This window comes from Equus asinus, chromosome 11, assembly GCF_041296235.1.
Source record: "Equus asinus isolate D_3611 breed Donkey chromosome 11, EquAss-T2T_v2, whole genome shotgun sequence".
NCBI lineage: Eukaryota > Metazoa > Chordata > Mammalia > Perissodactyla > Equidae > Equus > Equus asinus.
Window position 1 is genome coordinate 28,491,518 of NC_091800.1, and position 24,406 is coordinate 28,515,923.

At 41.0% G+C, this 24,406-nt stretch overlaps 1 protein-coding gene across 1 annotated transcript in view; it reads left to right on the top strand.

The window, feature by feature from the left end:
- The window catches only part of LCP1 (lymphocyte cytosolic protein 1), a 78,464-nt gene that overhangs the window by 30,187 nt on the left and 23,871 nt on the right, over positions 1-24,406 (top strand). Inside the window, exons 4-10 of the mRNA XM_014838901.3 lie at positions 15,309-15,396; positions 16,012-16,175; positions 16,344-16,473; positions 17,816-17,948; positions 20,417-20,498; positions 22,092-22,257; positions 23,605-23,747. Of these exons, the coding sequence (XP_014694387.1) occupies positions 15,333-15,396; positions 16,012-16,175; positions 16,344-16,473; positions 17,816-17,948; positions 20,417-20,498; positions 22,092-22,257; positions 23,605-23,747 (882 nt within the window). The 5' untranslated portion in view covers positions 15,309-15,332. The remainder of the gene's footprint in view (positions 1-15,308; positions 15,397-16,011; positions 16,176-16,343; positions 16,474-17,815; positions 17,949-20,416; positions 20,499-22,091; positions 22,258-23,604; positions 23,748-24,406) is intronic.

Genomic DNA, 24,406 nt, shown 5'->3' on the forward strand with positions numbered 1-24,406 from the left:
GGGTCACAAAACATGATTTCTACCCTCAAAAGGTTTGAAAATTTCCCAGTCGTAGAAGGTTAGAATACTTTTAGTCAGGTGGCATTCACATTTTCTAACTGTTGTGACTGATAGACATGAATAAATTAAACAATTAGTATTTATATCCAAACACACATATCTATAATTATATGGTAATGGCCAAATATGGGTGTCCTAAAAACTATGAAAGAATGAAAGATTGTTTTAATTGTGAGTTGAAGAATAGAGGTAAAAAGTGACCCACTTACTGAGTTAAAATAAGTTTTGCTCAACTTCAGAGCCCCGCCTGTGTCAGTCCCGCTGGTAAATTATAAGGAGGCTTGTTTCTCAAATATGGTCAGTTGTTTTTTCTGGCGGAAGGAAAAGCTAAGATGTTAAATTGAGGAACCAGCAAAGCCACAGTTCTGTGGTTGCAGCATTGATTCTTGTTTTAGTCCAGCATCAGTTACATGGACGGCTCGACGTGCTCTCTCTCTCTCCTCTCTGTTTCTTGCTGTCTCTCTTTCCTCCTCTCTGTCTCTCTGTCTCTCTGTCTCTCTCTCTCTCTCACACACACACACACACACATCCTCTTGACTGACAGAGCTAAAATGCAAAAGAGATTATGTTCTCCACAGGCACAAAAGCTAAGACGCCAAATTCGGCAGGCAAATTAATTATGCATGTGACTTGCAACCTCCCAGATGATTTGTTTTCTTTTTTTCTCTGGTTGCACTTTCAAGATGGAAGTGAATTAATGGGATAATTACTTTGCATTTAAATAATACCCTGCATTTTGATACCTCAGCGTGGGCGGTGGCCACCAAAATTTATCCAAGCTGTGTATCCAAGCTTGTGAAGTAAAGAGGCGCACGAATATATTTGTATAAAATTTGCATCTTCTTCCTTTTCACCATTCCTCAGGCAAAATTTAGAATTAAAACTACATGTCTGTTAACCTCAGGCGTAACATTTTAAAATGTGGAGCCTTTGCACCTTCTTGACATCTTCGGCTCACATCCCCTGCGCCAGAGGGCCAGATTAAGAAGAGTGGAATATACATGCCTCATGGAAAAAGCTAGGTAATAGGTGCAAAGTGAACGCAAAAAAAAATGAGGAACATGTAGGCAGTTTTGCATTCTTGAGCCCCCTTTCTTCACCTTAAAAATATAAGATGAACTTTCCCTGTTATTTCCAATGCTTTATAAACACTTAATATTTTTTCCCTTTGGAAAGATGGAATGTCATAGGCCCCTTGAGGACTTTTTCAGATTTTTCCCTTCCCTTGTCTTTCTATTTGAAATTTTTCACCAAAATATCCCTGGTTTTCTGTTTTTTCCCTGTGACCACAGAGAAAGACAATTGCAACACAGTCTGTCTGGTGATTGTCTGTAATGTATATAATATATAATGTATTTAATATCACATATAATGTCAGTTTTTTAAAGCTTGTAAGTCTGAGTGTCTGCAGTTTCTGTGCATGAAAGAAATAGGTTTGATATAAAGAAGAGAGGGCAGAGGGGCCAGCCCCATGGCCGAGTGGTTAAGTTTGCACGCTCTGCTTCGGTGGCCTGGGTGTGGACCTAGCACTGCTCATCAAGCCATGCTGTGGTGGCATCTCACATAGAACTACAATGACTTAGAACTAAGATATACAACTATATGCCAGGGCTTTGAGGAGCAAAAAAAAAAAAAAGAGGAAGATTGGCAACATATGTTAGCTCAGGGCCAATCTGCCTCACCAAAAAATATACCTTAAAAAAAAAAAGGCAGAGGGCAAATCTGGAGGCAGATTTAATTCCTATTCTAGTCTGTTACTAAGTGTGGAGCCTGAGCAGGTCTCGGAAGCTCGGTTTCCTCATCTACAAAATAGGGGAAAGGACTATCGTTTCCTAGCTCTGTTCTTGGATTCATTTACCCCTTCCCTTTCCCCATTTTATCCGTCTATCTGCATATTTCCCTCTACCACATTCACCATCACTCCTGACTTATTGAGCCCTTGCTATTTGCCAGGCATCAGGCTAAGCACTTGACATATATTTGCTCTTATATTTCCACACAAAAGCTTGATGTTATCATCTTCTAACAGAGGACCAAAATAAGGTTCAGGGAGGGTTAAGTCTAAGGTCACGGAGCTGGTAAGTGCCAGGGCCAAGATTCACACCTTGCCTCTTTCCTATTTCATATTGACAGTTTCTTAAAGGTGTTTAAACTGCTTTATATCCTCTAACATGAGCCACTAGTTGCTTTCTAACAAGTCTAAATATTCCTTTCTGTGACTGAATATTGGATGATTATTCTTTTTTTTTTTTTGAGGAAGATTAGCCCTGAGCTAACATCCACTGCCAATCCTCCTCTTTTTGCTGAGGAAGATTGGCCCTGAGCTAACATCCATGCCCATCTTCCTCTACTTTAATTGTGGGACCCCTGCCACAGCATGGCTTGATAAGTGGTGCTAGGTCTGCGCCTGGGATCCAAACTGGAAAACCCTGGGCCAGGAAGCAGAGTGCACAAACTTGACCACTTTACCACCAGGCCAGCCCCCTGAATATTGGATGATTGTTCTTAATGCTACATTTTCCATCAGGCAGAGACCTCACCTCTGCTTTCAGTGGGTCTGCTGGTATACCACATATACTTGAAAAACAAATAAATGCTTGAGGATTTTATGGTACAAAGTCCTTAAAATAAGAGTTATGAAGGTATTAGACTAGGCTGTTTGGTTATTTAAAGTTTTGACAAAAGAAATGTTATGACATATCCGATTGTAAATTGGTGTTGGTAAATATTTGCCGACCAAACTGTGGCTTCCAAAAAAGTGAAGATAAGAATAGCACATCAAATTAATACAAATTGTCTGCCTCAATTTATCTGTAACTCCCCATTTTGTTTTTTATGAGAATGAACTTTTCATTAGAAATTCTAAAAACACTACCCCAAGGAGCCCGTAAAAAATGAGGTCACATTATTAAGAATAAATAGAAGCTTCTGTCATCATTGCTAATATACAAAGGTCTGCTGTGCGTTGTCTCAGTGATTTTCTAGCTCAAACTACAATAGAGAAAATGTGTTTTCTTATGATTGCTGTACATTTTCCCACTCTGGCCACACTTCCTCAACTGTTAGAAGGTACTTTCCACCGTCAGTATTTCAAGCAGAGGTAAGCCCAGCGCTCCTTGACCACTCAACATGAGATCAGCCAATGCTGATGCTGTTGACTTCTAGTTGGGATCACCTACCAACTCTGAAATACCTTTTGAAACTGACTTTCAGGACTCTGGATGAGAAATGTGGTACAAGGGCCAAAACAAGCCAAGCTAAGAACGTTGAAGTTAGAGCACAGATGTGAAATCTAGATTTACACGCACCCCCACACACATAACATACATACAATTAAGTGTAGATCGTAGGTGGTGACTCTGCATAACATTTCACATAATTTTTAGTGGAAATGGGTTTGTTCCCCAAGATAATTCTGTAAAAGTTCTAGTTCTTTTTTATTTTCCCCTTTCTTTCTTCCTCCTTTCCTTTGCCAAGCACTGTTGTATACAGTTTAAACACTTTATCTCATTTAATGCAAACAATTTTAACACAACCCTATGGAGTGAGCACTGTGCTTGCGTTATTAATATCCCCTTCTTACATAAGAAAAGACAGTCTCAGAAAATGTAAGTAATGTACAAAAACACACAGCAAGAAGCAGTTGCAACAGAAAATCCAGCATCTTTTCACCATACCATGTTGCTTTCTAGTTCATTTTTTTATATACACATATAACAAACGTAATTTCATAAAGGAAGATAGAATCATTAGTATTTGGATGCGGTTTGTGGGATACCTGAAACGCCCTTAGGCTGGCTCGGGCTGGGAGAGGGGAGGCTCGTGTTCTCACATAGGTGAGGCTGTAGACTAAGGAGCCTGAGCCATTCTTGAAACACGTGGAGGAAAAAACTCCTCCCCTTACTCTCCTCTCCATCCTCTTACATCCATGTCTAAGATGTAAAGTACATTTCACGGACTGTGCATCTCAAGGGGTTCTTTGCACCTTTTGGTGGTTTCAGTGCTAACTGACTAGTGTTTTTCCCATCCCTTGCCTAGACCAAGCTAAGATTCCGGAGCCTCTACTTCTCTTTTCAGACTAGCTAGTGACTCACTTGGAGACTTTGGGGAGCAACTTCACTTTTCGGGGCCCTCATTTGCCTATTTTCTAACACATCCAGTTCCCTCCTCATTGGCAGGGCTGTGTTTTCTAAATGGGAGACGTTGATGGAAGGAGGAAGCTACGTACATACAAACAAGGCAAAATGGCTTCTAGAGGGAATCATTTTGCTGTTTGAGGAGGCTGAGGAGTATTTGTATGACCTAAAAGGAATTCAGTAAGCATGGCGACTGAAGATGGCAAGGACAGTTTACATCACCGATGTCTTCCTTCTGGAAACAACAGCTAATGAGGAAGGGAACTATGCTGGCACTTCCCCAAACTCTTTTCTGCCTCCCACATCCTGGGCCAGTCATGCTAACACCCCCCCAACCCCCACTTCTTCTGTGCGCTCCTGCATGTCTCCTCCCTTTGCAAGGCTGTTTTCTCTTATGTGGAGAAATGGAGTGCCCTTTCCACTTTTTCTCTTTGGGAAACTACTGGGTCTTTAAGATGTAGCTCAGTGGTCAACATCACCTTTTTTGGGGAAGCAGAGTTAAGTGCTTCTCAGGAAGAGATAAGTGCTGCCTGCTCTGTGCTCCCACAGCACCATGATAATCATACCTTTAAAGTATTAAGATTACTGTGGTCTTTAAGTTGCATAACCATTTTCCTGCACGAGACTGTGTCCCTCAAGAACAAGGATTTTTCACTATTCATCTTTGTGTCTCCGGTACCTAAGACAAGGCTAGTTCTTTATTAAATGTGAGTGGTTGACAGGTATGGAGGCTACTGAAGGAGAGGATCCCTTTGTCCACCAGAGGCAGGGGACACAGGCAGGAGTGGGCAAGATCAAGCCTGGTGGTGTTCTTACTCTTCTTAACTCTTCCCTCAAGACGTTGAGGAAGTGAAGAGGAGACATTTAGAACTCCCCAAAGAACCCAAGAAAAGCCCCAGTTGTAAGCAAAATCTTGCAAAAATGTGTGTGTCCCTAATTAACACGAGGTGAGAGCTGAGTAACCCCAAAGGAGAGCATAGAACCTTGAGATACAGAAATCCAGTGGCCAGAGGCGCTGGGAAAGCTACCTCCAGTGAGGCCCACATCGTGTTGGCCTGTAGGGTGGAGGCAGAGTAGGATGCTTCCTCCACCAGGCTCTGGCATAAGCAGGAGGGTTCCCGAGTTCACAGCAATGTAACCCTGGGCTAGTTATTTAAATCTCAGTTCCCTCATTTATAAAGAGGACATCATAATAATGCTCCGTAGGATTGTGGCGGAAATTAGATACAATAATGCATATAAAACATTTAGCATTGAGTAACCACTCAGTAAACATGAGCTTGTCTTCTCCTTTGTCTTTGAGCTATTGTTTTCTCTGACTTCAACATAGACAGACTTTCTATGAAGAGAATAACTATTAATCATTCCTACACAACTAAGGAAAAAGACTGATCTTTAAGCAATCTCCTGCTCATATGTGGGAATCCAGGTCAAGTGTCACTTCTTCTGGGGGGCCATGCTTGGCTCTCCAGGGGAGAGCCGTTTCCCCTTCCTATGGATCTTGTATTCTACTGACTGGTGTCTCTCTCTTACTAAACAGGCCAGGGCATCTAGCCCAAGACCTGGCGTATAGTAGGTATTTGGCAGATGTTTACTGAAAGAAGAGATGTACAAATAAATAGATGAATTTGCTTAGTGGAAGACATTTAGAATCACCAGAGGATGACTTTCCTAGTCCAGATAGTGATATGCAAATTATAGTCAAGTGAACTCTAGCACCCATTCCTGATATTTCCTGTGTGCTCCTGGGACGCTGAGTCCATACCCCCCGGCAGGTTTTACCCTCCTCTCAGTCACTGCCCTGTCTCCACAGTCCCTTTCCTCCCACCTCAGCAGGACTCAGCTCAAAGTCAGACACTATGTACTCAGATGGAGCCCACTGCCAAGCATTGTGGGCCACCAGTAGGGTTTACAGAAATGACGTGAAGAAGCCCAGCCCCAGGCTCTGCCGTCTCAGATGGAAACCCTCTGGTGGCTGGCAGGGTGGAACCAGGGAACATTCCATGCCTAGTTCGAAGACTGCCTAGGGACACTTGCCTCTCTTTAGTCCTCATATCAACTCATCAATGTTGTTTTTCCAGCTAAGTGGTTTCCTGTAAACTTGAAGAATTCTTGTGAATGCACTTGCCTTGTTCTAGGTGTTCGTACCTTTCAGTGGGAGGGATTAGTATGTACCCAAGAATTTTATTGTTAAACTCCTCAAAGGAGGTGAGAGTAGACTTCCTGTATACCCTTAGCTCATGGGTTTGTTCGTTCACATCTACAACTCATTTCCCAAGGACCAGCTATGTGCCGGACACTGAGGCAGCGTGTGAGATGACTTACACGCTGCGATCTCATAATCTGCTGGAAGAGATGGATGTGGACGCAAGAGCCACGCTGCAGAGTCTGAACCAGAGCTCAGGCAGGAAGGGCTCACTGATCCCCACCCAACAGTCAGAGGAACAAAATGTCTGAAACCCTTCTGATTGGTTTCAGAAGTCTGAGGGTGTCATTTTAGTATTCACTGATGAATTTGGCATTTTGTGTTTTGAACACTTTGCTTCAGAGTGACTTGTTTTCATGTGGTTTGCTTTTTGGCTGCTAAAGAAAATCAGCAGGCTTTAATGCAAAGTCAGGAATGAATACACAGATGAATGCCGGAGCCATTCACCTCCACTTGGTCATTGTAACCTGGAAGGTGCCAGTTATATGTGTGCATAGTATTTGGCACATGTTCTTTGTAGCCTAGACCCAGACAATGCCTTCTCAATACCTAAAATAAGTTCTCTTTCATGCGCAGGAAAGATACAGGAAATTATATTCATGAGTTACCTGCAAGGGGAGAAATATACTAACTATATGTTGAGCATGTCTTACTTAAAGAACAGCGTTCTCTCTTAGGTTTGAAAACTGATTATAAAGGAAAGAGGAAAAATAAGGAGCCGTGGACTCCAGTCCCAATGAGCTCTGTGACATTGGGCACCTCCTTTAACTTGGGTGTCATTTCGCTCCTCTGTGACAGGACAATGGCCCGACACATAATCTCTAAGTTCCCTTCACCTCGACATTCTATGACTCAGTTATTCTTAATGTTTTCGTTGAGGGAATTTGGCACAGACCCAGAAGATAGCCAAGAAAACTATTAAAAATTTGGAAATTAAGCCCCCCAAAAACAAGTTAAAGGAATTTTTTTAAAAAGGCCCAGTGGCAATCACCAAGGCATGTGACAGAATTTTTATGAATTGAGCAAGTTCTGTCATTCCCTCTAAGAATAGCCGAAGAGAGAGGGAGCTTTCATCGTATCAGAAAAGATTTAGGTTACAGGGCAGAGATCTGAGACACCAGAGAGGATTTCCTTATTTGGATATTTGAAAGAAAATAGTAGATGGTTCTCTTTCTGGGGCAGTTTGCACACAGTCTTGCCTAGAAACTAGGAGTGAACTGGATCAGCATGTCTTAAGCTGTACACAGTGACATCCCAGAAAGCAGATCCCACGAGCTGCGCTAGTGACTTCCCTGCTCTGTGCTGAGCGGTGGAGCAGCCGAGCGGTGGGCATCTGCCTTGGTCAGTGCGGAGAATGCATGAGGACGAAGCTTTCTGTGCTGCTGAGGTAAAAGCAGGAGGCAGGTGAGGCTGGGAGATGCCGGGTCCATTTCAGAGGAGGCATCTCCCGGAGAAGGCAAATCAGGGCCACGGCCACAGCGTCTGCTGGCCCCTGCCCCTATTTTGAGGCCCGTTTGAAATACACCTTACCCTGACTCTAAATGTGCATACACTTCTCAGCTAGTGAATAGACTTTTGGAACTTTTAACGTGGAAGAGACTTCATTTCTCAATTTACAGATGAGGAAATTGAGGCCCAGAGAGGCAAAATGGAGCTTGCTGTTACACAGACAGGAGTAGCCTCAATCTCCTGACCCCTGAGCCCTGCACTTTCCTCCACTCCCTGCCGGTTATTTCAGTTATGGTTTCCTGGGAGATGTACCACTGTGTCGGTAACCTGAAGGCCTTTATTGCTTGGGCTGATTTAGATGTTTGATATTTTTATTTCTGACAAGCTTCTGTGTTATTTCTTACGCTTATCTAATTTTTTTTTCCCTTGCAGCCCTGTATTTAGCCTTTTCACTTGTTCATTTTTGATCTTCAGAACTTTTTTCGTTGTATTAACCATTTTGCAATAAGGGAGCTATAATCTCTGTATTGCATTTGAAACTTGAGACTTTGCTGTGGGCTTCTTGGAGCCCCACTCTTGGCGATCCCCATGCTTGTAGCCCAGCAACCAGAGCAGTGCTCTGCACATAAACTCACAGGGGGAGTGAAAGGATGAATGAACGAATGAATGAATGAATGATGTCTGATATCAAGGAAATCGTGCAGTAGTGGGTAATCAACTAGCCTACAATAATATTCAGCTTTTTGAAAAGCTCCAGGAATACCCTGAGCTTTCAGGAGGGGAAGGTCTGGATCTTAAAATCCTTGTGGTAGAATGTGAAATGGAGGATAGCTATGGTTTTTCAAGACGTGAAAGGGGGTATCATTGTCTACAGCCTACAGGGGAAGGAGGGAGATGCCAACCAACCCGCAGCCAGGAGTATCCCCTTTGCTGGGGAGAGGTTTGCTCTGTGTCACATCCTTAATAGCTTTGAGCAACTTGGTAGGAAACAGAGGCATCAGGGGTGTGCTGGGGGAGAGGAGGCAGGGAGATGGGCACTCCTGAGTCGATGACAGAGCCAGGCTCTGTGTGCTATGCTATACACAGCTTCAGAAGCCCCTCAACTGAGTGATCAAAACCACGGAGCCTCCCAGAGCAACATCAGGTTCATCAGGTTTGGAGTAATCTGGCTGCTGGCTTCCCCTGAGTGTTTTCATGGCCCGAGACAGTGAGAGAAGGGAGCCGCTGAGTCTGTGCTGTGGGTAGCCTTGCCCTGCCTCGCGCCTGCCGTGTTTACCTCCAGGACTGCAGAGGAAGAATTCTGTCCTCTCCAGCAGCCCTGGAGAATCAGGGCATCTGCAGGGAGAGAAAAAGCAATCTAAAGGAGATTTTGACTTGACAAAAGAATTCATGAGAGCCCCTTTAGATGGCCATCTGTATCTGAGGCCACTTAGAATGATTTGATTTCTTAAAAACAAAGTCATTTTTAAAATACATTTTCAGAATCATCCTTTATGCAAAACTTTGGAGTATCTGTATCCATAGAGAAATGATATCCCAAGAGTACAAAGTAAATTACTCATAGTTAGATCCCCTACAGTGGTCTCCCTTGTAAAACGAAGGGGACAGGGTGAAGGGAAAGCAAAGCTCCTTCCTTATCTGATGTAACTTTATCATGATGGCTTTTTCAAAAACTTGTGAGTATTTTCTTTTGCTCCAGAGTCCTATGTATTTTATGTTTCACTTCTTTAGTCATCAGCGTCTCAGGCTAAAGATTGCAATATTAATGATGTTCTAGATCACACGCTGTTTTGGGTTACTCATTGCTCCTTGAGGTGTTGGAAGTGGTGCTGTGTCCCCGGATATAGACAGAAATTATTGAGGTAAAGCTAGGAATTTGGGTCCTGAGTTTCCAGTTTTACTTTACACACTGTGTCAGGTTGCAGGAAAAATAGGGCACATTCAAAAGACTCCCTTGGCGATGCGATGCCAGGTTACAGATGCCGCCCTGATCCTGGCAGTTACGTAATTGGGCATCAATATATTGAATCAAAATCCTGACCCGCGCAGCACTATCGTCTTTCAGAAACGATTCAAGCCCAGGTGGATCTTGCTCCAGCAGGTCGCCCTTTGCCGTCCTTGCTGCTGCTTTTCACCGTCAATTCTGAAACTCCTCAGAGAAAACTCAGCTTACGTTTTTACGTTTATTTTTGGAGAACGTATTTCCTCCTGTAAATTCTACAGCTCTGTTCTATAGTAAACTCCTGCAAATAGGTTCTATATTCGGATTTCAGGGAACTTGACTCAAGTGCTTTTATTATAAGAAATCATTCTCAGAAATTCTCTCCCACTACCAATCTGAGAAATACCAGCCTCTTTTAAGCAGAGACTCAAAATTCACTGACCTAAAGAATTGAACAGGTTTTGTGGCTTTTTCAGTTTGAGGGGTTGTTTGATTTTCTTATGACTTTAAAAATAATCTTATAAAAATGAACCACTCTTACTTTCTTTGGCCACATGTCTTGGGATTCTATAACTATTGATTTAATAAGTTTAAGTGCTCACAGAAAAACTAGCAACCAGACGTGACTTAGATGAATGGTTTGAGATTTGGCATCTTAGATTTATGATTTGGGCAGTGATTCAGAAACGGGGATTCCAAAATTCACCACTGATTTGCAAAAGATCTTAAAATGGTTCCTGGCAGGGCATAGGGCCGTGATGCAGTCATTATAAAAGACCAGGCTTGAGGCCAGCCTGGTGGCGTAGTGGTTGGGTTTGTCTGCTCCACTTCAGCAGCCTGGGGTTCACAGGTTTGGATCCCAGGCGTGGACCTAGCACCACTCATGAAACCATGCTGTGGTGGCATCCCACATAAAATAGAGAAAGATTGGCACAGATGTTAGCTCAGTGGCAATTGTCCTCAAGCAAAAAGAAGATTGGCAATAGATGTTATTTCACAGCCAATCTTCCTCACAAAAAAAATAAAAATGAAAAGCTTAATGCAGAGCAGTAGAGGAGTGCCGAAGAAACCACCCATTCATGCCCTGGAAGGGATGTGCCTTCCTCAGCCACTTCTTTCAGGCTCCAAATGCCTCAGCACATCCCATTACCGTAGCAACTTCTCTAGAGTCTCTTGCCAATATGGTGCTAATAATTTGCAAACTGAAACCCCACCAATTATCCTTATGAATCTTACCAACATTATTGTAACCCATACCTTCAAATATGCATGTATTCAAATGAGTATATTTTTTCCAGACAAACATATTAATAGACTGTGTAAAGTATCTAACACTTGATTCTAACCCCAGCTATGTCCTTCTTAGAAATGGTCTGATCTGCTTGTTTTTACATTAATTACCTCCTCTTCCTGCTTCTCTGCTTTGTGCAAATGCTGCCGTTTGCACATTTAGTTCAATTAGTTAAAGGGTCTCTTCTCAGTTATGGACCTTAATGGCCCTGGTAATGGTACGCCCATCCTTTTCCTGCTCTGCTCATCAGCAACTGCGTTTACAAACTCTAGCCTGGCATTGCTTTGAGAACCTGTACCTAGATGGAGCATTTCATCTCATTGGACTTTCAGTCTCCTTATCCATAAAATGAGGGAGTTGTAATAAATTATTTCTTAGGTTCCTTCTGTCTCTAAAAGTTGAGTTGTGTTTCCAGAACTTTATGATGATAAAACAGACTCTCTCCAGATATCTCTTCATGTTTGGGCCCAAAACAACAAACAGTATCACAGTGACTTAGGCTATTAACTCTTATTTCTCCAACTCACTTTTTAAACTAATTCAATCTACTCTTTTTTCTTTTAGCTATTAAATCACTGAAGTGTTTCGGATTTTAAACGTTTGAACGCTTCTTACTCTTTGGCTTCTCTGAGTCAATCCTCCCTATTTATAAATCTCTTAGGAAAATGTGGTTATCCAGATGCTCAAGGCTTTTCATCTTGACCTACCTGCCATGGCTTAAAAATCACATGGTTTTAAAATAATCCTTTTTTACCCTTCTAGGTCTTTTGTTTGAATGGACCCTGCAATTGTTATGCTAAAATATTTTCTCTACTTTTTTTTACCATACCATGATCTTTAGATTTTTTTTTCATTCAACACTATAATTATTTCCTTTCTTCCTCGGCCCTGCTCTTGACCCCTGAAATGCAGTCTCACTCCTGCCTTTACTTGTATTTCTCATCAGAGTCTGACAGTGCTTCAAAACCTAGAACTCTGATGTCAAAGGATACGGCCGAGTTTAGATTTAGAGATCCCATTCATTCTCCTTACCTTTAACACTGTTTCATGCTCTGAGGGTAACTAGGTCAGTGTAGGCATGTCTCACCCGAAATGAAGAACATCACATACATTTATGTTATCTACATAAACTAGTTGTTAAATGAATGAATTTATCTCATAATCCCATGAGCATCCATGAACTAAGAAGAGTTAAGACTCTTAAAAATAAGAAACGGAATCCAGCTCTAGGGCTTTAGACCAGATTTTACCAAAGGCCTTGCTAAAATAGGATGGGGGAGAGTCTTCTCCTAATGCATGTATGGAGTATTGGCGGAGGGTATAAAGGAGAGCCAAGCCAATTAGCCACCAGAATTTAGTAAAGTGTACAAAGTGATATACTAGTTTCTTAAAACGGAGGCCTCAATTTCTTGACACATGAAAGCAAAAGCTTCCTACAACACCTAGATAGGCTCTCTGCATTACAGTTTTTTAAGTCTCCCCCAGGCTATATGTATTAAAGATACCTAATGATGAATTGCTAAGTGAACGAATGGATGGATGAAGTGTCGAACAGAAATGCAAAGGCACTGAACAGATAGCATGGGGCCAGAAAAGACTTGAGGTTTGGAATCCTGGCTGCTCCTCTACCTAGCTGTGTGATCTGAGATATGAATCTTAACTTTTCTGAGCTTCTGTTTCCTGCTCTATTAAATGGCAATATATGTATCTACACCATCAGCCTTCGTTGAGGACGTTATAAGAAACACAAAACTTGTGTTTACTACATCCCACAAGTGTCCTCTTCTTGTGGCCTGGGTGAAGGTATTGCTATCAGACCCAGTTCTGCAACCCTAAGAAAATTAGTTCATTTGTCTCATATAGATAGAGTGAGTTATGTGACTGCTGATATTTCTCTTTTTGCATTAGCTTTTAGAGAACTTGGAGCTAGATCTTCAGCCTCCTTCTAGAAAACTGTGGTCTTAACCATGTATTTGAAGTAATAAACCTCTTACCTGCCAACATTTTATTTCACCTCTGCATATTTCCCCTTCTCATGGATTACATAATCTTACTGGTTTAGTTCTTAATTTCGGATGTATCTTTGTAACTTGGCTCAAACTGTTTTTGGTACAAGACATAATGAAGAAAATGAAGAAAGAAAAGAAATAAAGGAGAGAGGAGACAGAGACAGACAGACAGATAAAAAAGAGAAGGAAGGGAAGTGAAGGCAAGAAAGTCAGCTGTCCAGTATCTGCCTCTGAGGGTTCTTGCGATGTGTAAATGAGATTGCGTTTGCTTATACAGTTATGCCCTCATCAGTTTTTACTTGCCTTCAGAGAACTCAGTGGACCAATACCTTTTTAGATATATAAAGCAAATAATAGTAAAACAAATTTTTATTGATAATAAAATATATTTTTAAAGGAATTGAAATAATGACAATATATATAATTCCACGATTTTCAAATCATGCTCCCGGAGTTCCCTCAGGTGCATAAGGTAACAAAGAGGTGGGAGAGTAGAGACAGGAGGACATTTGGGTTTTTTCAACCAACTCGCAGAGTTATTTTTATTTGTTCACTTCAACATGTAAGTTTCTGTTAACAAATGGTTGCCTGGGGCAACAAAAGTTTGAAACCACTGATGTATGTACATGACAGGATAGTAAGTTGGTCGATAATGGATGTGGATTTGCGAAATTAAGTGCAATGCAGTTTTGGCCGATAGGTTTAAGTGTTAAAATTGTTCTCCTTTTTGGTGATTGTTTTTGCCACAGAAAGCAAGTACAGTGCTTGTGCGTGTAAAGGACAATGTGAAAATATAGAATAAGAAATCAATTTAAAACAACATCCTGTCACAAATTTAAAATATTTTTTAAAATTGATAGTTTCACTAAAATGCCTGAAATAGGGGCCAACCCCATGACATAGTAGTTAAGTACGGCATGTTCCACTTCGGCAGCCTGGGTTTGCAGGTTCAGATCCTGGGTGCAGACCTACACCACTTGTCAGCCATGCTGTGGTCGTGACCCACATCTAAAGTGGAGGAAGATTGGCACAGTTCAGGGTGAATCTTCCTCAGCAAAAAAGCAAAAAATTTAAAAAATGCCTGAAATATAATTCTACATAGAAATACCCCATCCTCCACACTCCCACCCACTTATCCCCTCCCACCAGGAAATCCAGTATGCTTTAATGGAACTCGTATTTGAAACATGCTGGTGTGGGTTACCCAGCTAGGGGCATGGAGAACAGAATCTATTTTCTGTTTCATTCTGTTTCTAACCAGTAGAGGGCAGCAATAATGCTTCCCAATAATGGGAAGGGGAAATGAGCACCAGCTCTAGAATTAGGTTTCCCAGCAAGCCTAGCCTTTCTGAGAAGAGAACACCTAAAAAGTCCCTCAGATTCCCATATATGAATTATTACAGGGTCAGATTCCCTTCCTCTTTCCCTAAATATTTACAGAACTTTGATAATTTCCTTTGAAGTTATAAAATTTGTCGGTTAGCTTAGCGAAATGTTAATTTTAAATACAAACAGGATCATATCTCTAAAAAAGACATTTATGTAAAAGTTAAGTGTTTTAGTTGCTCATTGCTGTGTAACAAACTAATCCAAAACTTATTGATTTAAAACAATGATCATTTTATTCTCTCTCTTGATTCCAGTGGTTGACTGGGCACAGCTGGGATGTGGACGGGGACTGTAGACATCCAGGGGCTCAAATGGGCTGGAATACCCAAAATGGCACACTTGGGTGGCTAGCAGTTGATGCTGGCTGTCAGCTGGGGGCCCAACAGGAACTGTTAACCAGAGTACCCAGTTCTCTTTATTGGCTTCTTCATGTGGCTTAGACATCTCACAGCATGGCAGTTGGTTCCAGGAGGGAACATCTCAAGAATGAGCATCTCAAAAAGAAGGAAGCAGAAGTTTCTAGTCCCACACATGGCTTCTACTGCCTTCTAAATGGTCAGAGAGGTCAGAGGATCAACCCAGATTCAAGTCCAGATTCTATGTCTGTATGCACAAAGAGAGGAGAAATTGGTGAGGGTCATCTTTAGAGACCACCACATGGAGGGTTAAGAAAAAGGCTATTTCTTATATTTTGGAAAGATATTTATATATCATGATAGATGCAGAGGAATAGTTCTTCATTTAATAAATAGGAATTGCTTCCTAATGCGGTACTTTAAGAATTAAGATGCACTACTGTCATTCCTTATGTTCTCCCCCTCTGCAGATCTGTTGCCTACAGTAATAAAAAATGGCCAGAGGATCAGTGTCCGATGAAGAAATGATGGAGCTCAGAGAAGCTTTTGCCAAAGTTGGTGAGTAGACCTGATACCTCAAGTCACACAATTCTCTTCTTTACTGTGTAGCTTTAGGACAGATTCAGTGAAATGGTAACATAAGCAAAATAGCAGAAGTGACAGGAATACAGTGGTATTGGTTAGAGATGCTGGGGAAACATTTTTGAAAGATCTACTGCAAGAAAATTGGCCATCTCTATCAAAATTTCTCTATCAAAAGTGGAATATGGACCTTTTCCCACCTGTAACTTTTCCTAGAAATGGCCTCTAAGTCTCATCTTTTATATCTTGTCTGCTTTCTTTGGTTTCCTTTGTTTTTCTACTATTCCATACTTTTTGTTACTCTGTATCTCTAAGCCTGTGATTTATTTTCCCATCTGTTTCTATAAAAGTCTCTTCAGGTTCTGTTGCCAGAACCTCTGTTTTGAAATTATGATTCTTGGGTGTTGGAAGCGATGCTAATGCCTGTATCCAATAGCAACAGGCCTCCTGTGAGATTCTGACTCCCGCATGGGGTCAGGCCATGACCCGTGAATGATTGCCTCTCCCGTGCACTCACCTCCCATCTAGCCTTCTCTCGTTGTGCTGTTACCTGAATTGCCCTGAAACTTCAGCTCCTCGTTTGCCTTATAGATACTGATGGCAATGGGTACATCAGCTGCAATGAGTTGAATGACTTGTTCAAGGCTGCCTGCTTGCCTCTGCCTGGATACAGAGTGAGAGAAATTACGGAGAACCTAATGGCTACAGGAGATCTGGACAAGGATGGGAAGATCAGCTTTGATGAGTTTATCAAGGTGAGTCTGACGCAGAATACAAGGAGATGCATTTGAATCTTGGAACTTCAATTTGAAAAATATCCAGAAATACGTTCCCACCCTCCTTGCTTCAACCTTGCGTATTCTTTTCTTTGTGGTTTTCTTGATCACAGATTGCGTTTCTAAAGATACGTTATATTTTTGCAGGTTTTTCATGGACTAAAGAGCACAGAAGTTGCCAAGACCTTCAGAAAAGCGATCAATAAGAAGGAAGGGATTTGTGCAATTGGTGGGACTTCAGAACAGTCTAGTGTTGGCACCCAACACTCCTATTCAGGTAGGCTGTACTAACCGTGGGGAGCGGAGGTACAGAGGGTGTCGGGATGAGGAGAGAGTTGAGGGTAGAGGGAGAGGGAACCATGTAGAAGGGATCCACGTCTCCTGGGGTTACAGATTCTAAACTTGGTATTCAAACCTAAGGGGTGCAGAGAAAGAAGTAACATGAGTTTATTGACTACTGCCTATTTTCCTTTCATAAGTGGCCCAGCAGATCGAGCTCTCGGTAGGGTCCAACACCAAATAATCTTATCAGCATTTGAAAAACACGTTAAAGGCTGTCAAAATTCCTTTGTAAGTCTTATGGACAAAATTAACTACTCAGGCTTCTACCTCCAAACTTCCTGTATTCTCAATGCTTACTGAGTGGTCAAAAAAAATTGTGTTTTCATTGATTTGGAAGAAAGTTGTGTATATATTCTGAAGGCTGCCATTTAACAGCCTTAATGGAAACTCCTGATAGCCCAAACAGTACAGTAATCCAACAATTCACAAACTGAGTTCTTCAGAACATCAGTTGATCTTAAAGATAAGTTCATGGTTAAGTACCACTTGTACTTGCAAAGACAAAGTTTAGCCTTTTATTTTTAAGTACAGAAAGTTTCACAGCCTTTTGCTATGCAAATGTGCATTATGAATTTTCAAGACTGATCTGCTAAGCAGTGTTTCCCAAACCTTTGTGCCTCGGGATTCTTCTGAGGGACACTGTAGTTTGTAATGACACTCAGTTTGGGAAGCATGGCGCTGGACTGTGAGGCATAACTTGAGGTTTTGTCACAATTTCTAAAGTCAATTTCTGGCAGCTTTACTGATAGGAAAAAAAGATTACATCACAAGTGCTTTCATTTCATAGCAATTTCATTATAATTGTATAAAGCAGCTCAGAGATACTGCAAGGATTGTCTGTGATCATCCTACGTTTAAATCAGCTAGGCTAAAGGCAGAACCCTGAGTTTTATCCTGTAAGCATTAGACCACATTCATATTTAAATTGTATCTATAAACAAAGTATATTATTATCTGTATATATTTACACACATGTAAAATATAGATATATGTGTACATTTGCTTCTAAATATAATATCTTTGCATAAATATACATATATGTAGCTTCTAAATCTGTTTGCTGTATGTTTTATGCCTTGGAATCAACAGAGATTCTGTGCCTATTTCCCAAGTCATTTGAAATTTTTAAATGTCAATAAATGTGAGATGATGGAATAATGGGCCAGATAACCTCACGATGTCTCTCATGGGCATGAAAATCTAAGATCCATGTGTATAGTTTTGTTTATATCAGATTTTCACTTTGCAAATAAGTCATTGTAATCGTTTACTTGCAGAGGAAGAGAAGTATGCTTTTGTCAACTGGATCAACAAAGCTCTGGAAAAGGACCCCGATTGCCGGCATGTCATCCCAATGGACCCAAACACCAATGATCTCTTCAGTGCTGTTGGGGATGGCATTGTCCTTTGGTAAATAGCACTTCCTTCTTGGTTTCCAGTGGTTTCCCTAGAATTTTCTGGAATACCAGCAATGCATAGTGTTTATCCTAGGCCAACTTCCGTTGGTGCTCAGCTGGACTTGAAATGCTTTTCTGGATTTTCACTTGGCAAGTCCAGGAGAGCAAACTAATTTCAAAAGCAACTTATAAGGAGAAATGTTAAACTGCTATTGCTTGAGTGGAGGAGAGGGAAGCACAGTATAGAGACAAACATAAACATAGCTAGAGATATACTAATACAAGGTCAAAATCAATTGACTTTTGAATATATGCCACTTTGTTTCATCTGAGTAAGGCCTACCATGAGAGTAGACAGAATTGATAACAGCAGCATAATTGAAGCAATCCAGTGCAAGTCTTTAAGCAAAGGGATGTTTGAGTGGTACACACAAATATACAACTCAAACACTAAGGGCACCTGGAAAAGGAGGAATGTGTTCCCTCCATGGGAGGCCGCTAAACACAGTCTGTGAATTCAGGATAGTGCCCTGGACAGTGCCTCTGTAGCTCTTGCTTTAGCAGTTTCTCTGCCATTGCAAGCCATGGTATTAGCAGGAGGCTTGAGGTGCCCAATCTCAGGTGGCCTCAGGAGTTGAAGGGAAGGATGGGTGGGCAAGACTTTGAGACCCTCCTCCTTTGCTCTGACCAGAGCAATTCTGCTTTTGGTATTTTATTTATTAGAGCTCACCATGAGATTTCATTTTTAAAAGGTTCAACTACTATAAATAAGTAAATAAACAAAGAAACAAACCCAGGCTACAAGATCACGTCCTGACTCCTTAGGTTGGCACTCAATGCCCCCATGATCTTTCCTCAATCTCCTTCTGGTTTTACCTCCCAAGACCCCTGTGACTCTGGTACCCAGGCCAGTGTTCTGAGTGAATGGCCACATGAATGAGTGAGGGCACCAGCAAGCATGCTGACTTTTCCCTGCACACACCCTGCTTATAACTTGCAACAGAGCTTTGCCTTTTATTTTCCTTTTAAAGAATGACCTTCTCCATTTTTTCCTCCTGTACAAATTCATTTACCATGAAATATTCTGGTCTATCCCCACCCTAGTGATCTCTCTCTTCACTGAATTCTTAAAGCACATATTACTGATAATACTTTGGGAGCCATTATTATGTGCTACTTTGGACTGTTATGCAAGTTTTCACATCCAGATATTTCGTCTCTGTAATTCGACTATAAGCTTTTCAAGGGCAGGGAGATCTTAAACTTTTTAAAGTTATCCCTCCCCCAACCATCTCCTAGTGCATCTGGTTCACCTCCAGTTTTATATTTTTCAAATGATGATTTAGGAGTTTGTTTTGTCCATATCGCAATAAAGTGCCTTTTATTTAAATATATGTATATACACACACACAACAAAGTTAGAGAAATACCTCTTTAAAGAATAATCACAAAAAAGTTAATTGCTTAAAAATGGTTAGGAAAAAATGCTAATGCTGATTTCTCTTCTCATTAAAAAAAGAAATAGGGGGCTGGCCCCGTGGCCGAGTGGTTAAGTTTGCGCGCTCCGCTGCAGGAGGCCCAGTGTTTTGTTGGTTCGAATCCTGGGCACGGACATGGCACTGCTCATCAAACCATGCTGAGGCAGCGTCCCACATGCCACAACTAGAAGGACCCACAACGAAGAATATACAACTATGTACTGGGGGGCTTTGGGAGAAAAAGGGAAAAAAAAATAAAATCTTTAAAAAAAAAGAAATAGTCACAGTCAAGTTTACTATTCTTTGATTTTGTTGTTCTTCCTTTGGATTTTTCTCCAACTTCTCTTTTTTAAATAAGATGGAGGTGACCTAAGGAAGTTTATTTGTTGTGCCCCATTGAAGGTTAAACCAATGCTAACTGGGTAAAATGAGTTATTCTTAAATAATGACTGCTTATTTTGGATGTCTGACTGACATCTTAGATACTTAAATGGGCAAAATTTCTAAAGTTCTGACACAATAATGACCACAGGAGAATATAAAACATTTTATCATATGGTTATTTCAAGATATAAGAGTTTGACCAGGTGTCAGATAGAAATTTAGACATTATATAAGCTCAAAAGTGTCCAGATAGTCTTTTATATAGCGGAGACAATGTTCATGGCTGAGAAAGTAAAGTACTCATGGAGGCTTTGCTTTGGCTGTCCACCCAGAATTTCCTAATACGCTAAGAGAACCGGAATAATTTTGCAGCTTTTTTAGGTGAGTCAATGAGGTGAGATCCTTATTTCCTGTCTCAATATATTAGTGTGACCCCAGGTATGTTATCCTTGCCCACCCGTAGTTTGAATCTAGTCAAAACTGCATAAATGATTTCGCATCTGAACACTGGGGAGCACAGATTATGTGGCCGTCTTGTTTGCTTACGGCGTTGCTAGAACTCAACGTCACTAGGTTCTGTTATTCAGAAGCCTGCTTTCTTTCATTGTGTCTCTTTCAGCAAAATGATCAATTTGTCAGTGCCAGACACAATTGATGAAAGAACGATCAACAAGAAGAAGCTCACCCCTTTTACCATTCAGGTATGTCTTTCCTCTCAGAGGAAATGAGCACCCAACTGCTGAGTTGGCCTTTTTCCAAGTGCTCAGACATGATTCCCAATACCCAGGCTTTGGGCTGGTCATTTGTCATGGCTTGTGGGGATAGATGGACACATTTCTGTTTTGTCTTTTATTACCATAGGGGAGGGGAGGAGAAGGGTAGTGGGATGTTAGTCGTTACGGTCTTTGTTTTGGCCACTTAGGAATAAAAGTCACATTGGCTAAAGTTTTAACTCAGACTTTCCCTACCAATTTATCTTTGAGCTGATGCCAAATACCCAGCATTTTATCTGAAAAGATTAGCCTTTCTAAGAAGTGAGAGGGTGAAAAACGGGAAGTGCTCTGGCAGCCTTCAGAGTGGTATTGGCCACAGCCACCAGTGTGATAAATATGACTTGCTTTTATGCCTTCAATTTCTTGATTAACTGGAACAGTAACCAGTAGCAAGTAAGCTGTTTTTCTATGTTATGTTCCAGTATTTTAACATTATTGTAATCTTTTTGCTCAGAAAGGATATCTCACTTATTAAATCATGAACAATATATTATGTCTTGTTTCAATTTAAGCAACCCTGTGTACTTAAAAAATGGAAGTGGTGACCAAAGCGAGAACAATGATTAAATGTATATGAATGCACTTAATGTTAAATTTAATCTTGACGTTAAATTTTAATTTTGGCTGTAAGTAGAAACAATATTTTTCATTCATCATTTGAGCTCTACGCTAGGGCAAAAACCCACTTTTCTTCTGCTAGTCTGCTTCCCAAATCACTGGCGGCCTATGTTTTGTTTTGTTTTCTTTTTAATTTGCCATAAAAATAACTTCTATACATCTTTGACTCTGATATATCCTCCTTTGTGGATCCAAGAATAGTATATAGACTCCAGACTGAAACTGTGATTGACTATTCCAACTGTGTGAGAGTTACATTACATATATTGTTGTTGGTTATAAGAATATATGATCAGTACATGTGTGCTTGTGTGTGTGCACATTGTGTGTGTGCACATTGTGTGTGTACTCAAGGTCCCTAGATATTATGGATACTCAATAAATTGTCCTAGTAAAAACCACACTATCTTTTCTAGGCATTTGATTTGTCTTTTTCACTCTCTTAATACTCAATCTGAAAGTCAAAGCTATTTTGTTACTCTTTTTTATGACCTTGATTCACATCAGCGATTGTGTTATTAATGATAGACAGAGACAAGACAATGGCTACCCTCCAAGGTACCCCTTTATTCCTGGCTGATGGAGGTGTTGAGTGCGGAGGTTCCATCACAGAGCAATATGGAAAAAACATAAGACTCGTTAGTTTCCTCTGACCAGGATGAGCCTTCAGCTCCGGGTTCTGGTTTGACTGAATAGGCACTGCATAAGCCCAGTATCTGGGTTATGGGATTTTCTCTTCCAGTGGTTACTCGCTGCTTTTTCTCAATGTTAAAATCTAGTGAAGACCATGGTTCCAGACATGTGAACTTTCCAGAAGTAAATCATTGTTGCTGCTACAGATCAGTAATCATCGTTTGGCATCGGTAAAGTCGAAAACAAACTTGCATACTTTTTCTCCTTTAGGAAAATTTGAACCTGGCTCTGAACTCTGCCTCAGCCATCGGGTGCCACGTGGTTAACATTGGGGCTGAGGACTTAAAGGAGGGGAAGCCCTACCTGGTCCTGGGACTTTTGTGGCAAGTCATCAAGATTGGGTTGTTTGCTGACATCGAACTCAGCAGAAATGAAGGTATGAGCAAAGCCACAAATGTTATTAATGGCATAGCTTTTTATTAATGCATGTGTTGGGGGCTACAGGAGGAAGATGTCAGGAATTGTCAAGCTTAGAATCCTCAGTTTTTGAAAAGTGGAGTTATATTGAATCCTTTGTATTAATGTAACATGTTCTGTCTACACTGACCAGACTTTTTTAAAGGACAGAGCAAAAGCTTTTTAAGACCACAGACGAATGGTAATGCCTGTGTGGAACCTGTAGCTCTCTCTAGCTGTCTGGGACTCCAACCTCAAGAGCTTTTCTGAGTTCGCTCTGCCTTTAGACACTTTATAACAAATTAGACTCTTTTAAACTTGCCTTTTATGGAGCAATTCACATCCATATACTGCAGCAGTAGCACCAGGTTAGGAGAAACTTGGTCCATTTCTTACCAAGACTATAGAAAATTGCATTTAGGCTTTCAAAGTTCTCAACTAAGTATTGTAGCTGTCAATCTTATTCTGTCTGCTCTCACCATCCTGTCTGTATTTACACAATTACAGCCCCGCCCTTTACACAGAAGTAGTAGACCTTGGTAAATACCATACGAAACGCAATGTTACCTTTTAGTTTTCCAGTACAGATACTACCAATATGAAATCTGTAGCCAAATTCTAACCTTAGTTATGTATACTTTTTATTTATATGTCCACATCACAAGAACCAGTCAAGAATCCTGGGGTACCATTTTAAAACCAATATATTAAACATAATATAAAGAAGAGGGAAAAAAGCAAATAGGAAACTTAGAACCCACGAGAAAGAATATTGATTTGCAAATAATGACCTCAGCTAAATTGAAACCTTCTAGCTGAGCAAAATATATTTATTCATCTGGAAAACAGGAAAGAGTTGATTACACTTTTTGAGATGCTATAATTATGCAGGTAAGCATTTGAAATATAAAACACCTATGGGAATAGACAAGAGGACATTGTCATTATTACAAAATTGATCTCTTAAAAGCAAAAATGTTGTCATATCTTGAAACCTGGTCTGACAGTCCCAGTGGTGCACTCTGAGCCAATAATCTCGGTTATTTCTGTGGCTCTGCCGTGGTATTCTTAGGCATAGCATTGAGAGCCATTGGTGCAGTGTCTTCCCCATCTGAAAAATGGGGATAATAAATAAGCTCACAATGTCTTACCCCTGTTTTTAGGGATAATAATAAAGTGTTTATTCCATTAGAAAGGCTGTAAGTACTTTTACCCCAGAGAGAGAACGTTGCTATCTTTAGCTTCCCAGCAGAGAGCAATAAGAATTATAACTAATCCCCCCAAATATCCCTGTATTAATTTTTCTTTGGCTTTTGTGCTTCTTCAGCTCTGATTGCTCTTTTGAGAGAAGGGGAGAGCCTGGAGGATTTGATGAAACTCTCCCCAGAGGAGCTTCTGCTGAGGTGGGCTAATTACCACCTGGAAAACGCAGGCTGCAACAAAATTGGCAACTTCAGTACCGACATCAAGGTAGGAGGAGTGTAGTTTGAATGTGAATAACTGGCGGTGAAAAGAATTTGGGCCACGTCGCTTCAGAGTCTGTGGGGTTAGTTAGACAGTGGCTTTTGGAGTCACTTGCTCTTCTCAGTCGTCCATGTGCTGCTCTAGCTCTGGGCCACGTGCACATCTGTCCGAAGCCCCAGCAACTACATCATCAAAGGCAGATGCATCGCCCTTAGAATTTCAATATCAGGAAGTAGAGGGGCGAGGGTGAGAGAGGAAGGGCGAGAGAGAAGACTGCTTTTCAAGAGAATATTTGTAGGACTGTAATCTCTTTCGGTTTTTATCAATGGGAGCACCAGATGGCAATTCTTTTTAAAAAAAATTAAATAGGAATTACTCTTCTAATTACACTAATAATGGTAAACATGGTGTCTACTGCATGCCAGGCACTGTCGTAATTGCTGTATACTGTATTGACTCATTTAATCCTCACAACAAACCTGGGTGAGATAAGGATTATTATTTTCTCATTTTACAGATAAGGAAACTGAGGTAAAGAGAATTTAAGCAACTTGTTCAAGTTCACATAGCTGGGGAATGGGGTCAGGATCCAAATCCAGCAGTCGTCCTGCATGGTCCACGTCCTCGGCCACCATACTATACTGCCTCTCTAAAACAGCTTGTGA